The sequence below is a fragment of the Panthera onca genome, chromosome C1, assembly GCF_046562875.1.
Source record: "Panthera onca isolate mPanOnc1 chromosome C1, mPanOnc1 haplotype 2, whole genome shotgun sequence".
Taxonomy (NCBI): Eukaryota; Metazoa; Chordata; class Mammalia; order Carnivora; family Felidae; genus Panthera; species Panthera onca.
The window spans coordinates 94,377,421-94,390,529 of NC_138346.1; the positions used below are offsets into that span (position 1 = coordinate 94,377,421).

Here is a 13,109-nt window from a genome sequence, read left to right on the forward strand (position 1 = left end):
AGTAACAGCCTCTTAGGTATAGAAATTTAATAGGTTTATATAACACTATTAAATTTTAAAGACTTGGAAATACTGATTTTTGTTTTATAAACCTTTGATAAAGAGTAACTTAGAGGCACCTGGGCAGCTCATTCAGTTAAGCATCTGACCTTGATTTCAGCTCAGGTCATGATCTCACGGTTGTGAGATCGAGCCCCACGTCACTCTGCACTGAGCATGTAGCATGCTTGGGATTCGCTCTCCTCTCTCTGCCCCTTCCCTGCTTCCCTGCTCTCTCCCTGCCCCTTCTCTCTCTCAAAACAAATAAACTTAAAGAGTAACAAAAAAGAGATGATTTTAAAGTAGAACTACTTAATGGCAAGAATGTAGCCTATGTTGCTATAGTGAACTTTTATTATGTATAATTGTGGGAAATTATTCATCCATGTTATTTCTGAATCTGTGAATTACTAAATCTGTTTATCATTTTATTTAAATATTTTTGAGTAACACCTACTAAATGTTAAGTCACTGTAATTGCCTTTTTAAAAAAGAGCGGGATAGACAATTATGTATTTTGTCCACATTTTTTATCCTTTGAGAACCTCAAATAGAAGAGGTGCCTTATTAACTTAAAACTATTTAAAGTTGCTATTTGATCTTCAAATATCTAATTTCATGGAGTTTTTTTGGTTTTGTTTTTTTCTTCAGTACACCAAATGAAAAACTGTTGGGTCGTTTGGTGAAGGAAAAGGTAGGACTACATGCTGGATTTCTTTTTCTAAATCTGGTACTAAAGAACAGTTGCAGGGAGGACAGTCTTCCAGAATGTTAAGATTCCAGAATAAATTAAAAAACCAAGGAGGCTGATAGATTTTTTTTAATTCTTGGAGAAATAAAAAATATTCCGACAAGCTTTGCTGAGTAAGTTTGATTAGCTCATTATTTGATTTTTGTACTAAGTTGTACTGAGGTATCCCTAAAAGTAGTATCTGTATCAGACTGTCAGGTTAGTCAGAAAGGACCTCAAGATGATTTGAAATTATTTAGAAACAATCTTTTCTGAGTACCCTCACTGATTAATGGGACTTGAAGGTGAATGAGTTTTCTTTTCTGCCTCTGCTGCTTTCCTATCTCATTTTTTAAAACTTGAAAGAAGAGGGGCGCCTGGGTGGCGCAGTCGGTTAAGCGTCCGACTTCAGCCAGGTCACGATCTCGCGGTCCGTGAGTTCGAGCCCCGCGTCAGGCTCTGGGCTGATGGCTCGGAGCCTGGAGCCTGTTTCCAATTCTGTGTCTCCCTCTCTCTCTGCCCCTCCCCCGTTCATGCTCTGTCTCTCTCTGTCCCAAAAATAAATACAAAACGTTGAAAAAAAAAAAAATTAAAAAAAAAAAAAAAAAAAAAAAAACTTGAAAGAAGATAAAAGCTGAATTTAGTGTGATCTTCCAAGAAATACAAAGAATTGTGTGTGAATGAAGACAGACCTTGAGCTCCTCCTGCTGGTTGTACTCAAGACTGACTGGGGAGCTCACTTCTTTCTGAAACTGCAGTATTGAGTTTACACCTTTAAAGTGCTGTTTCAGCAGAGCTGGTTCCAGTTTGTCAGCTCTATTGACTTTCCCTCTGTGCTTGAGTTGTAGCAAAATGGTTAGCATCAAAACCGTTGAAATGTGATTGTTTTTCATTAAATCTGGATCATATAATAATTATTCTTTCTAACAAAAATGTCATAACTTCATGTTAATGTTACTGATTTATTTCAATTATAGTTTTCATTTGAAGAAAACTACCAGATTTCTTTTAGATGTCTGTACAAAATTTTAAATTATTGGGAAAATAATCGAGGTTTTTTTGAAGATGAATATTGTAAAAGATGCCAGTTTTTCCTAATATAATTTATAGATTTAATATAGTTTTTGTAAAACCCAAAGAGATTCAGAATAATTTAACAAAAGTTAAATTGTATCTGAAATTAGATTAACAAAGGAAAGGAATGAAAATCACTTTATTGCAGCATAATTTTTAATGGGGAAGAAATTACAAAGAGATTACATATCCAAAAAAAAAAAAGAAAGAAAACAATATTTGAACTATTATTGAATAATAAAAGCTCCCAAAAATTAATTATTAGAGGAATTTATAACATGATGGCAAAATACCATAGGATACAGATGTTCCTTGAAAGAAGCAGAATATTTATTGTATATACAGTGTAATTATAGTAATTTTGAAGACAAAACTTATTTTTAAAAAGACAATTACCAAAATGTTAGCCTTATTTTTACTTTGGTTAAAAATTTTTTTAATTTATTTTAATCATTTTTTTATAGTATGATACAGATTTTTATATTCTTGATAAATATCCATTGGCTGTCAGACCTTTCTATACCATGCCTGACCCAAGAAATCCCGTAAGTAATTTTATTTTAAATAATGGGGGGGGGGGGGGAGGGAAGCTTTATTGTGACTTTGTTAAATTGTACAATGGGAATAATGGTTTTCATCAGTAATTTGCAATTTTGATGGGCCACTATATAATTACTACTAGTTTCTGCCAATTCAGGTCAGAATGATATTATGAAATTTGAATATTCCAGAAAATTAGTCCCAAAGCCTACATTAAAAATCATTTTCATGGTTCATTTTTTGAAGATTTATGAAGAAGAAATGCCATATAAATAATAAATAGGATCATTAGATTTGCAGACTATAGTGCATATTATTATCATTGACTTTGAACTAAAAAAACAACATTTTGTCCTGGAAGTTCATTTAATTGGTATTGTCTTTTGACCTTTTACTGTTTTTCCATTACAGTGCTTCCCAAACTTCAGTGTGCATCAGAATCACTTGGGGGGCTTTTTAAAACACAGATGACTGGGCCCCATCGCCAGACTTTCTGATTAGTTAGTCTTGAAGGAGCTTAATAATTTGTATTTCTAACAAGTTCTGGGTAATACTGAGGCTCCTGATCCAGGAATCATACTTTGAGAACCATTGGTTTACTGGAAGACAGGGAAAGTAAGTTAAAACATGATAAGAGAAGTTAAGCTATGGTAAACTGATGTTCAATTTACTTTTGTTAAAATTTTTAAAAATCTAAATTAAAAAGACTACACCTGTTGATAATTTGAAGTTCCAAAAATGTCTCAAAATTGTATCATACTTAAAAACATTTCAGATGATAAAGTGAAATGAGAATCGGCACTACTTCTTACAAGTTAGATATGGTGCTCTGATTTGTTATTGGAACATGTTAGAGGAGGGGGCTATAAAATCTGATGGAAGGAAGAAGTTATTCTGCTCTCACTAGTTTAATCTTGTTTTGGAGAAACAAATTGTGTTCATTGAAGCAGATTGCATCATTAATTTTAGGGGGAAATGGCCTTGCTCTTTGAACAACAGAGATTTTTTTTTCTCTCATATGAGTAATGGAAATAGAATGATAGCCACTAGAAGAGTGGTGTTTTCTTGTGTGTTTGCTTTGCCCTGCAGAAGCAGTCCAACTCTTACGATATGTTCATGAGGGGAGAAGAAATACTGTCAGGAGCTCAGAGAATACATGATCCTCAGCTGCTAACAGAGAGAGCCTTACATCATGGAATTGGTAAACAACTTAAATATATTTGGGAAAGTAATGTATATTGTGAAAAAAGCACATTTTAAACCTTTTAAAGACTTCTCAGAAACATAGTTATTTGTTTTAATCTTTACTGAACAATAATTATTGCTTAGTACTTTTTTTTGAGTTACTAAATAAAATGATAAATTATGTTGGGCTTTTGAGTTTGTTTGTTTTTTTTCCTAGATTTGGAGAAAATTAAGGCATACATTGATTCCTTCCGCTTTGGAGCCCCTCCTCATGCTGGTGGAGGCATTGGTAATATTATTTTAATATTATGACAATATAGTTCCAATTCAGATTTCATTTGGCAAAGTGTTCATTCATTTCTAACTAAATTTCTTCAACATGAGACTTCAAAAAGTAAATTTTATATATTGTTATTGTTTACAAATAGGTCCATAAGTGCTAAGTATGGTACAAATTTGAATTATAACAAATTTTGCGAGTTATGACTAAATGAAAATGTGACTTCCAAGGAACAAAATGAATAGCTAATTTGTGTGTAAAATATTGTAATAAATTTCTAGCCATTTTTTTCTCTGAAGAGTTGAGAAGCAAAATGTCTTTTAAATTGAGTATCCTGTTTTCTCTATGCATCCATGAGTTCATTCACTGTAGCCCAAATTGAAGCTCTCCCTCGAGTTAGCTTGGATTGTTGCTAAATATTTTCCTCGAGTTAGCTTGGATTGTTGCTAAATATTTTGTTGTAATGTAATGGTTCATTGGCTTTTAGGACCACTTCTAGAGTAAATGTAAGAGACCACTCTGTGATTTACAAAGGGTAAGGGGCACCTGGCTGGCTCAGTCACAGAAGCATGCAACTCTTGATTTCAGGGTTGTGAATTCAAGCCCAACGTTGGGTGTAGAAATTACTTATAAAAAATAAAGAAATCTGGGCACTTGGGTGGCTCAGTCAGTTAAATGTCCGACTCTTCGGCTCAGATCATGATCTCACGGTTCTTGAGTTCCAGCCCCACATCAGGCTTTGTGCTGACAGTGCCAGAGCCTGCTTGGGATTCTGTCTCCCTCTCTCTCTGCCCCTCCTTCCCATGAGAACACATGCTCTCTGTCTCTCTCTCTCTCTCTCAAAATGAATAAATAAACTTAAAAAAAATAAATTTATAAAAAATAAACCTTTTAAAAGTAAATGAGTAAGTAAAAATTTAGCTCAATTTTTAGGTGTCCCTATCAGAACTTTTCTTAAAATATTTATTTATTTTGAGAGAGAGATAGAATCCCAAGCAGGATCCACACTGTCAGCACAGAGACCGACCCAGGGCTCTAGCTCATGTATTGTGAGATCATGAGCTGAAATCAAGAGTCAGATCTCAACCAACTGAGCTACCCAGGCACCCCCTAGATGTCCCTATCAGAGACTCTTAAAAGAATTCTGAATGTATAGTTTCCTTGAAATTTTTGTTTGATGTTTGTTTGGGTGGGAGGGTTGGTGAATGAATAATATAGTACTGTAAAATTTTTCAAATTAAAAGGGTATAGAAGAGTATGTATTCATCTCCCTGTAAGAAACTATTGTTGCTAGTTTTATTTTTACCTTTGCAAAGATAATCTTTGCATATGCAAAAGTAGACACTTTTAAAAATACATTTTTACACAAATTGTAGCATACAATATAAATCATCCAGTACCTTGCATTTGTCACTTACTGTATTTTCTCATTTGTTCCTTATCAGTACTTAGACATTTTCAGTATTTTTTTAACACTACATAGAATCAATCCATTGAAAGGGTACATCAAAATTTGATAGACATGTAGGTTGATACCAGCCTTTTGTTACTACAAACAGTGCTCCACTGGATACAGAATTTAGTTGTTTTTGTTCGTTTGTTTTAATGTTTATTTATCTTTGAGAGAGAGAGTGTGAGCAGGGTAGGGGCAGGGAAAGAGGGAGACCCAGAATTTGAAGCAGGCTCCAGTCTGTGAGCTGTCAGCACAGAGCCCAACATGGGGCTCAGACTCACAAAACCATGAGATCTTGACCTGAGCTCAAGTCAGATGCTTAACCAACTGAGCCACCCAGGCGCCCCTAGAATTTAAGTTTAAATGGGAAATGCACAACTATTTTCTCTCAGAGTATGCAGTAATGTGCATTTTGTTTAATTCACATATTTTTGTGACTGATTGACAATGTAAATTTTAATCAAACTTGTGGACATTTGAATTGTTATCAAATACCACTCATTTTTTGGTAATTAATGATTAAAGGGAAGATGTGATATAGTCGGGTTTTTAGATTGGTATTAGATTAATACAAAGTTCGAATTTACAGCTGCAGATTTTTTGGTAAGGAATAGCAATAAAAATGTTAATTCTCAGGGGCGCCTGGTGGCTCAGTTGGTTAAGTGTCTGACTCTGATTTCAGCTCAAGTCATGATCTCATCAGGCTCTGCACTGGCAGCATAGAGCCTCCTTGGGATTCTCTCCTCTTTGCCCTCCTCCCACTCACTCATGTGCTCTCTTCCTCTTTCAAAAATAAGTAAACATTTTTAAAATGTCAATTCTCTTATTTATATTTCTGTTTTAGAAGTTAAATACATTCCTGGGGCACCTGGGTAGCTCAGTTGGAAGAGCCTGCGACTCTAGACCTTGGGGTCATGAGTTTGAGCCCCACATTGGGTGTGGAGATTACTTAAATAAAAACTTAAAGAAAAAAAAGAAGTTAAATACATCCCTTTAAAATTAAAAGTTATTGCTGTATAAAAATATTCTTTGCATTTTTTCTGTAATGTCTTCTACAACTTTGGTGAAATAAATTACACACACAGAGTTTCATTTGCTAGTTCTTTTCGGTTTCTTAGGTGGTACTTGGTCTTAATTCTGACAGTGATACAGTATTTAAGTCACATATCAAAATCAGTCTCTTCTGCACTCAGAACATTTACAATAATGTATCCTAGAGTCTTATACTAGGAACCACTACATTACACATCTATTGAATTACAGTAAATTTCTGGTGCTTCCATTAATAAACTTCCCTGAAGAAGTTTATGGCTCTCGTCTTATACTGATGGTCTAGACTACATAATTAAGATTCTGGTCCCATTTGAAAACATACAGGCTTATAAAATGACTTTTTTGTGTTTGCTTAAATCATAAGTTTTGTATATTTACAAGATTTTTGTAGTTCACAGAATCCATACAACTTAAGGATATCTCATTTAGTCCTTCCCACATACAGCATCATTTCTATTTCTGTATCAGACCCAAAACAGTTCATTTTAAATAAACTCAAAATAATAGAAGTATTTTGTTGATCGACGATACTATGTTGGTAGTTTCAATAAGTAAGACCCTGAAAGGTTTTCAGAAAAGGAATTAATGATTACTTTTTTCCCTAGGATTGGAACGAGTCACTATGCTTTTTTTGGGATTGCACAATGTTCGCCAGACCTCAATGTTCCCCCGTGATCCCAAACGACTCACTCCTTAAAGAAAGCTGTGCTGTTTTTATTCTTTCCAGTAACCTGCTATTGATCAGGCTATTCCTTAAGCTACTACAATGGAGTATATGTTTTATCTAAAGTGCCACAGTTACTTTGGATTAATTCAATATAGGTTACTTTAAAAGAGAAGATTTTTATAACTTTGGACATGCTTCAGTAGGAAATGGTTGAACATTTTAATGAAAAATTCATATGGTTATGTTAAAAAATTCATATTGCATTACTACAATAAATGTTAACAATTTTAAACAGTTCAGATTGTGTAAGGTTTTTTTTTTCTTTTCTATTTTACAGTGGCTATATTAATGTCTTAAATTTTCAATATTTGGGCTTATTTTTTTAAATTCTGACATTGAAATAACAGTTTCAGGGAACTGAGATTTTAATGAATGTATAATTGACATATTATGGAAAATTAAGCAGAAAGTGTCAGTTCTTTAAAGTTGTTCCCAGAAATCATGTAAAGCAGGTGAAAATACTGGTTAGAAAATATTCAAAATAATGCTGTATTAAATTGTTAAATTCTAAATTGAATTTCAATAAAATTTTAAAACTCGTTACATTTGTCTGTGTGATTTCATGGCAGTCTGATTTTGTAACTGGTTCTTGGCATTTGTAATTTGGGAAAAGAAAAAGTACACAACTGATTTATGTAAATACCTAAAAACAAATGAATGCTGATATATTCGCAACATGTATTCATATCAAGATACAAGTTCAGATGGATTATAGGAGGATAGCATTCTTAAAGCTGAAAGCTTGGGTTGCTTAATAGCCTATTTCATATAGATTAAAAAGTATTGCCAAATTTTCCTTTTTTTTTTTTTTTTTTTTTAAGTTTATTTGTGAGAGAGAGCATGAACAGGGGAGGAGCAGAGGAAGAGAGAGAATCGCAAGCAGTCTCCACACCATCAGCACAGAGCCTGACGCACAGCTCGGTGCCCACTTCAAGAGTCAGATGCTTAACTACTGAGCCACCCAGACACCCCTCTATTTCATTTTTAACTGGTACTAATATTTAGTGGATGTCACTAAATTAATGCACTCTCATTTTTCCTACCAAAAATAAATTTTTGTGTAAGAATTACAATTAGAACACTTTCTCTCTATTAAATATGTTGTTAATGTTAATTCTACAGTGAACCACATTAATGGGCAGGAACAAAACAAATATTTTCCTACAGGAAGAGAAAAACCAATACAGAAAAAGAGGGAGGTCAGAAAGTTAGGACATTACTCCTGGAACATAAACATCTGCCTGTTACTGTTGAAAGTTCATTTATTTTACCACCTAGATTATAAGCCTCTGTGAAAGTACAGACTCAATTTTTATGTCTTTCCTTCATATTCTACTAGACTATCTTGAGTACAGTTGGCACTCCGAAAGTATTCAAGAAATTTAAGCCACACCAAGAACAAATGGACTACTAACCATCTTTTTCTATATTAATTCCCAGGCCCTAAACTAATAATGGCCTAAAGCTGTTCTCAAATTCATAGAATTATAGCTTCTTTCAAAGTAAACAGTCTGTAAAGTCCTAAAATGATATGATCTTTTTTATTTATTATGAAGTATTCCAAATATGCCAACCAGATTAGATATGATAAAAAGGACACCCCCTGTACTTGCCACCCAGCTTTATCAAATCTTAACGTTGTCATATTTGCTTTCAAATACTTTATTTCCTTTTTCAGGGGAAAAGACGTGGAGACAGTTAAGGTGTCCTGTGTACCCACTCTGATCCTATCCTGCTAGAACTATTACATGAATTCAGTGTTTTTTTAATTTTCATGGTTTCATATTTTAGCTAAATAGTTCTCATTAACATTGTCTAGTATTGTTTTGCAGATTTATTTGGTATGTATATTCTGAGATTTTGATTGGAATTACCTCAAGTCTGTAGAATAATTTGGAAAGACTTGGAATTTTCTTCTCTTTAGTCTATCCTTTAATTTTTTGGTATTTTTTTCTTTAACTGTAAAATATGTTGGTACTCTTTACCATCTTTTGAAATGTTTTTTTTTTTTTTAATTTTTAGTTTATGCTAGAGTATCTTACTATTTTTTTCTATTGGGAATGGGATCTTCTTCCTATTACATTTTTTAATTGTTACTGGGGCACTTGGGTGGCTCAGTCAGTTAAGCGTCTGACTTTGTCTCAGGTCATAATCTCACCGTTCATGCATTTGAGCCCCCTCATTGGGCTCTGCTTTCAGCTCATAACCTGGAGACTGCTTCAGATTCTGTGTCTCCCTCTCTCTTTGCCCCTCCCCTGCTAGCACTCTCACTCTCTCTCAAAAATAAACATTAAAAAAATTTTTTTGTTTGTTATGAAGGCATAAGAACACTTACCAGTTTTTTATGTTACTTTTTTTTTTTTTTTTTTGCAGCAACATACCTGAACTCTTAGTTCTATAGTTTGTATTGACTTAATTTTCAAAGTAGACAGATAGGAAGGAGGATAACACAGTAGTAAATGGTATAGATTCTGTGGCTCTACCACCTGGATTCAAATCCTGATTTTGTTGTTCATTAGCTGTATAAACTTGGGTAACTTGCTTATCCTCAACTTTCCTCATTTGCATAATCTTATCTCATGGACTATTGTGGGGATTAAAAAGTGAAAAACCCTAGAACAGTGCCTAGCAGGTAGAATAGTGTCTGGCAGATAAGGAGTTTCATCTCTTCCTGCCTAATTCTTACATCGTATTTCCTTATTGCATTAGTTGAGCCCTTAAGTAGAATGTTGAATGAAAGCAGTGATGGGACCATGCTTTTTTTTTGGTTTCTATTTAACTTAAATACTTCTGAAGTCTCAGGATTAAGTGTGATGTTTTCTATAGGTTTTTGAATAGATGCCCTTTGTCAGGTTAATGAGATTCCATTTGTTAAGAGTTTCTGTTATGAATGACTTTTAGGTCTTCTTCAATTTCACCTTGCAATGTTTTGTACTGTTTGGTGTTCCACGTACTAATTCTTCACATCTCTTCGTAAATCTAACCGTGTGCTTCTGGAAAGAATGTATATTCTGTCCCTGTTGAGTGTACTGATAGAAATAGTGTTGATAGTGTTGTTCAGAACTAATCCATTTTGGGGTGCCTGGGTGGCTCAGTCAGTTAGATGTCTGACTTTGGCCCAGGTCATGATCTCAGTTTGTGGTTTCAAGCCCTGTGTTGGGCTTTGTGCTAACAGCTCAGAACCTGGAGCCTACTCCGAATTTTGTGTCTCCCTCTCCACTCGTGCTGTGTCCTCTCACTCTCTGAAAAATAATACATTTTTTAAAAATTACAAAAAAAAAGGAACTCTATCTTTTACTGTGTTTTTTGTCTAGGTCCATCAATCACTGAAATTTGACAAATGAGGTGCTCCTGGGTGGCTCAGTTGGTTGAGTGTCTGACTTCAGCTCAGGTCATGATCTCACAACTCATGAGTTGAGCCCTATGTCAGACTCTGCTGTCAGCACAGAGCCTGTTTTGGATCCTCTGTCTCCCTCTCTCTCTCTGCCCCTCCCCTGCTCGTGCTCTCTCATGCCCTATGTCTCTCGCTCAAAAATAAATAAGCATTAAAAAAATATTGTAAAAAAAAAAGAGAAATTTGACAGACGACTTTGGAATTTTTCTCCTTTTCTGTAAAATTTTGATTCGGGTATTTTGACACATTCTTTATGTTATTAGCCATATACACTGTTAGCGATTTTTACATCTTTCTGATGAATTGGACTTTTAATCTGATGAAATGCCTTTTTACAACTCTAGTAATGCTCTCACTTAAAATCTGTTTTATCTAACTTAATATAGCCATTTCCATCTTGTGCTTATTGTTAGCACATATCTTTTTCCGTCATTTACTTTCAGCCCACCTATGTTTGTGTTTAGTGGATTTCTTATAGACAGCATATAGTTGGATCTTGTTTATACATTCTGACAATCTCTACATTTTAATTGGAAAATTTTTCCCAAAAGATTTAATGTAGTTATTTATATGGTTAGATTTGTATCTACCATTTAATGTTTCCTACGTTGTCTCCTGTTTTTTGTTTTTCCTTTCTTGACTTTTTTTAATGACTTTAAATATTTTTTAGCATTTCATTTTCCTATTGATATTTTAATTGAACTTCTTTGTATTGTTTTTTAGTGATTGCTCTAGAGACTATAATATATATTCTTAACGTTTATAGTCTATTTATAGTTACTAATTTCATGTTTAAGGATTTTATGTTTCTGTTTATAGCCATTGTTTTTTTATATTTTTCTTTTCCAGTTTGTATATCTATGGCATATCAGCCTCTCATTTTTGGAAAGTTTGTTTGAGATAGAAAGTTTTATGTTTAATAGGATAAGGCTCATAGAATTCTCTTATAGTTTTAAAATGTTTTAATCTTGTTGTACTTTTTTTTTTAGACATTTTATCTGTTTTTTAAATCTCTTCACCTAATGTCTTTAGCTTTGGTCCTATGGATCCTGTCTGTGCTTTTGGTTTTTTGTTCATTAATTTCTGCTTTTATATCATTTTCCTTCCTTCTACTTTCTTTAAAGTTTTTTTCCCCCTAGTTTGCTAAGTTTCAGTTTTATTTTTTATAGACCATAGTTAATATACTGGCCTTTATTTTTATCAAGTTTTGTGCCTTTTTTTATATCTGTACATTTCATCAGGGTTCACTTTTCTTCTTACTAAAGTACCTCTTTTCTTATGTCTTTAAGTTAGAGCCTGTTGATTATAAACTCAAAGTATCTTGTCCTCTTGAATGATAATTTGGCTTAGTATAAAATTCTAGGTTGGCAGTTATTTTTCCCTTAGCACTTTGAAATATTACACCATTAAATTCTCTTATTGTCTATGAACAGTTTACTATCAGTACGGTTGTTTTCCTTTGCAGATAACCTGGCTTCTTGCCTTGGCAGCTTTTAAGTTGTGTCTTTATCTTTGAACTGCTACCAATTTTGATCTATTCAATAGTTATTCATCTTGCTCAGGAATGAATGTGCTTTTTGTCTAAGACCCACATCTATTTTCAGTTATGAAAAATTCTCAGCAAGTGTCTCTTCAAATACTGCTTTACTATCGTCTCCCTTTTTTCTTTTCTTAAAACTCCAGTTGGCTAAATTTGGGCCACTAACTACTCTGTTGGGTCTCTAGTCTCATGTTTTTCATCTTTGTTCTGTGTTCTGGATGAGTTCTTCTCCATGAACTCCATGATTGCTGTCTTCTAATTGATTTAATAACTCTTCAAATATGCCTAGTCTAAAATTAACCCCATTTATTGCATTTTTTTATTTCAGTGACTATATTTTTCATTTCTAAAATGTTTAATTAGTTCTTGCCTCATTTATGCCTATTTTTGTTCATATATTTGGTGGGAATTAGGCCATCATTTATGCTTTCAATAAATTCTTTATCATACTGTCCTACAAAACATTTTTGCCTGGTTTTCTGTTGGTTTTTTTCTTGACATGTGTTCACATAGAGTTATCACATGTAAACCCTATGGACCCTCTTCAGGAACATGATTATAATATGAAGGAAGAAAATAACATATGAACAATGAGTACATGCTATCTCTCAGCACAGTAGTTTTCACACTGAGTTGTTGCCCAGTTGGCTTTTGCAGGGGCTGTGAGGGTAGCAGGCTCCACAGGAAGTTCTCTGGCAGTTGCATGGAGCAACAAAGGATTCCACTGGGGTAGAGTCAAATTTGTTCTGAAGCTTTTGCCATGGACCATTTCTTGCATTGCATAAGTAACTATTTCAGATTTATTTTTTTCTCTTTAACTTATTTATAGTTAAGAGTACTTTATGAAATAAAACTTTGTTAACTAAAGCTGAAACATGTTTAAGACTTAAAAATTTTTTTCCTTGAAGTACATTACTATACAGATGGGTCATATAAAAATATATTTTTCAGCAAACACCTCCTTCAAACTCTGGAAGGTGGTTTTTTAAAGGGGTGGAGTTCTTTTATTTTTTCCAGATTTATTGAGATCTAACTGACATATCTACAAGTATTGAGACCATTAAAATATTCTTTCCCATGGGCCAGCCTGGTTT

At 33.7% G+C, this 13,109-nt stretch overlaps 1 protein-coding gene across 3 annotated transcripts in view; it reads left to right on the forward strand.

Moving 5' to 3' along the window:
- Positions 1 to 7,620, forward strand: part of DARS1 (aspartyl-tRNA synthetase 1) — a 64,092-nt gene extending 56,472 nt beyond the window's left edge. For all 3 annotated transcript variants that reach the window (XM_078451339.2, XM_078451340.1, XM_078451341.2), the window contains exons 12-16: positions 691 to 733; positions 2,308 to 2,388; positions 3,473 to 3,584; positions 3,786 to 3,857; positions 6,960 to 7,620. In XM_078451339.2, the coding sequence (XP_078307465.1) occupies positions 691 to 733; positions 2,308 to 2,388; positions 3,473 to 3,584; positions 3,786 to 3,857; positions 6,960 to 7,051 (400 nt within the window). In that variant the 3' untranslated portion in view covers positions 7,052 to 7,620. The remainder of the gene's footprint in view (positions 1 to 690; positions 734 to 2,307; positions 2,389 to 3,472; positions 3,585 to 3,785; positions 3,858 to 6,959) is intronic.
- Positions 7,621 to 13,109: the final 5,489 nt, after the last annotated feature.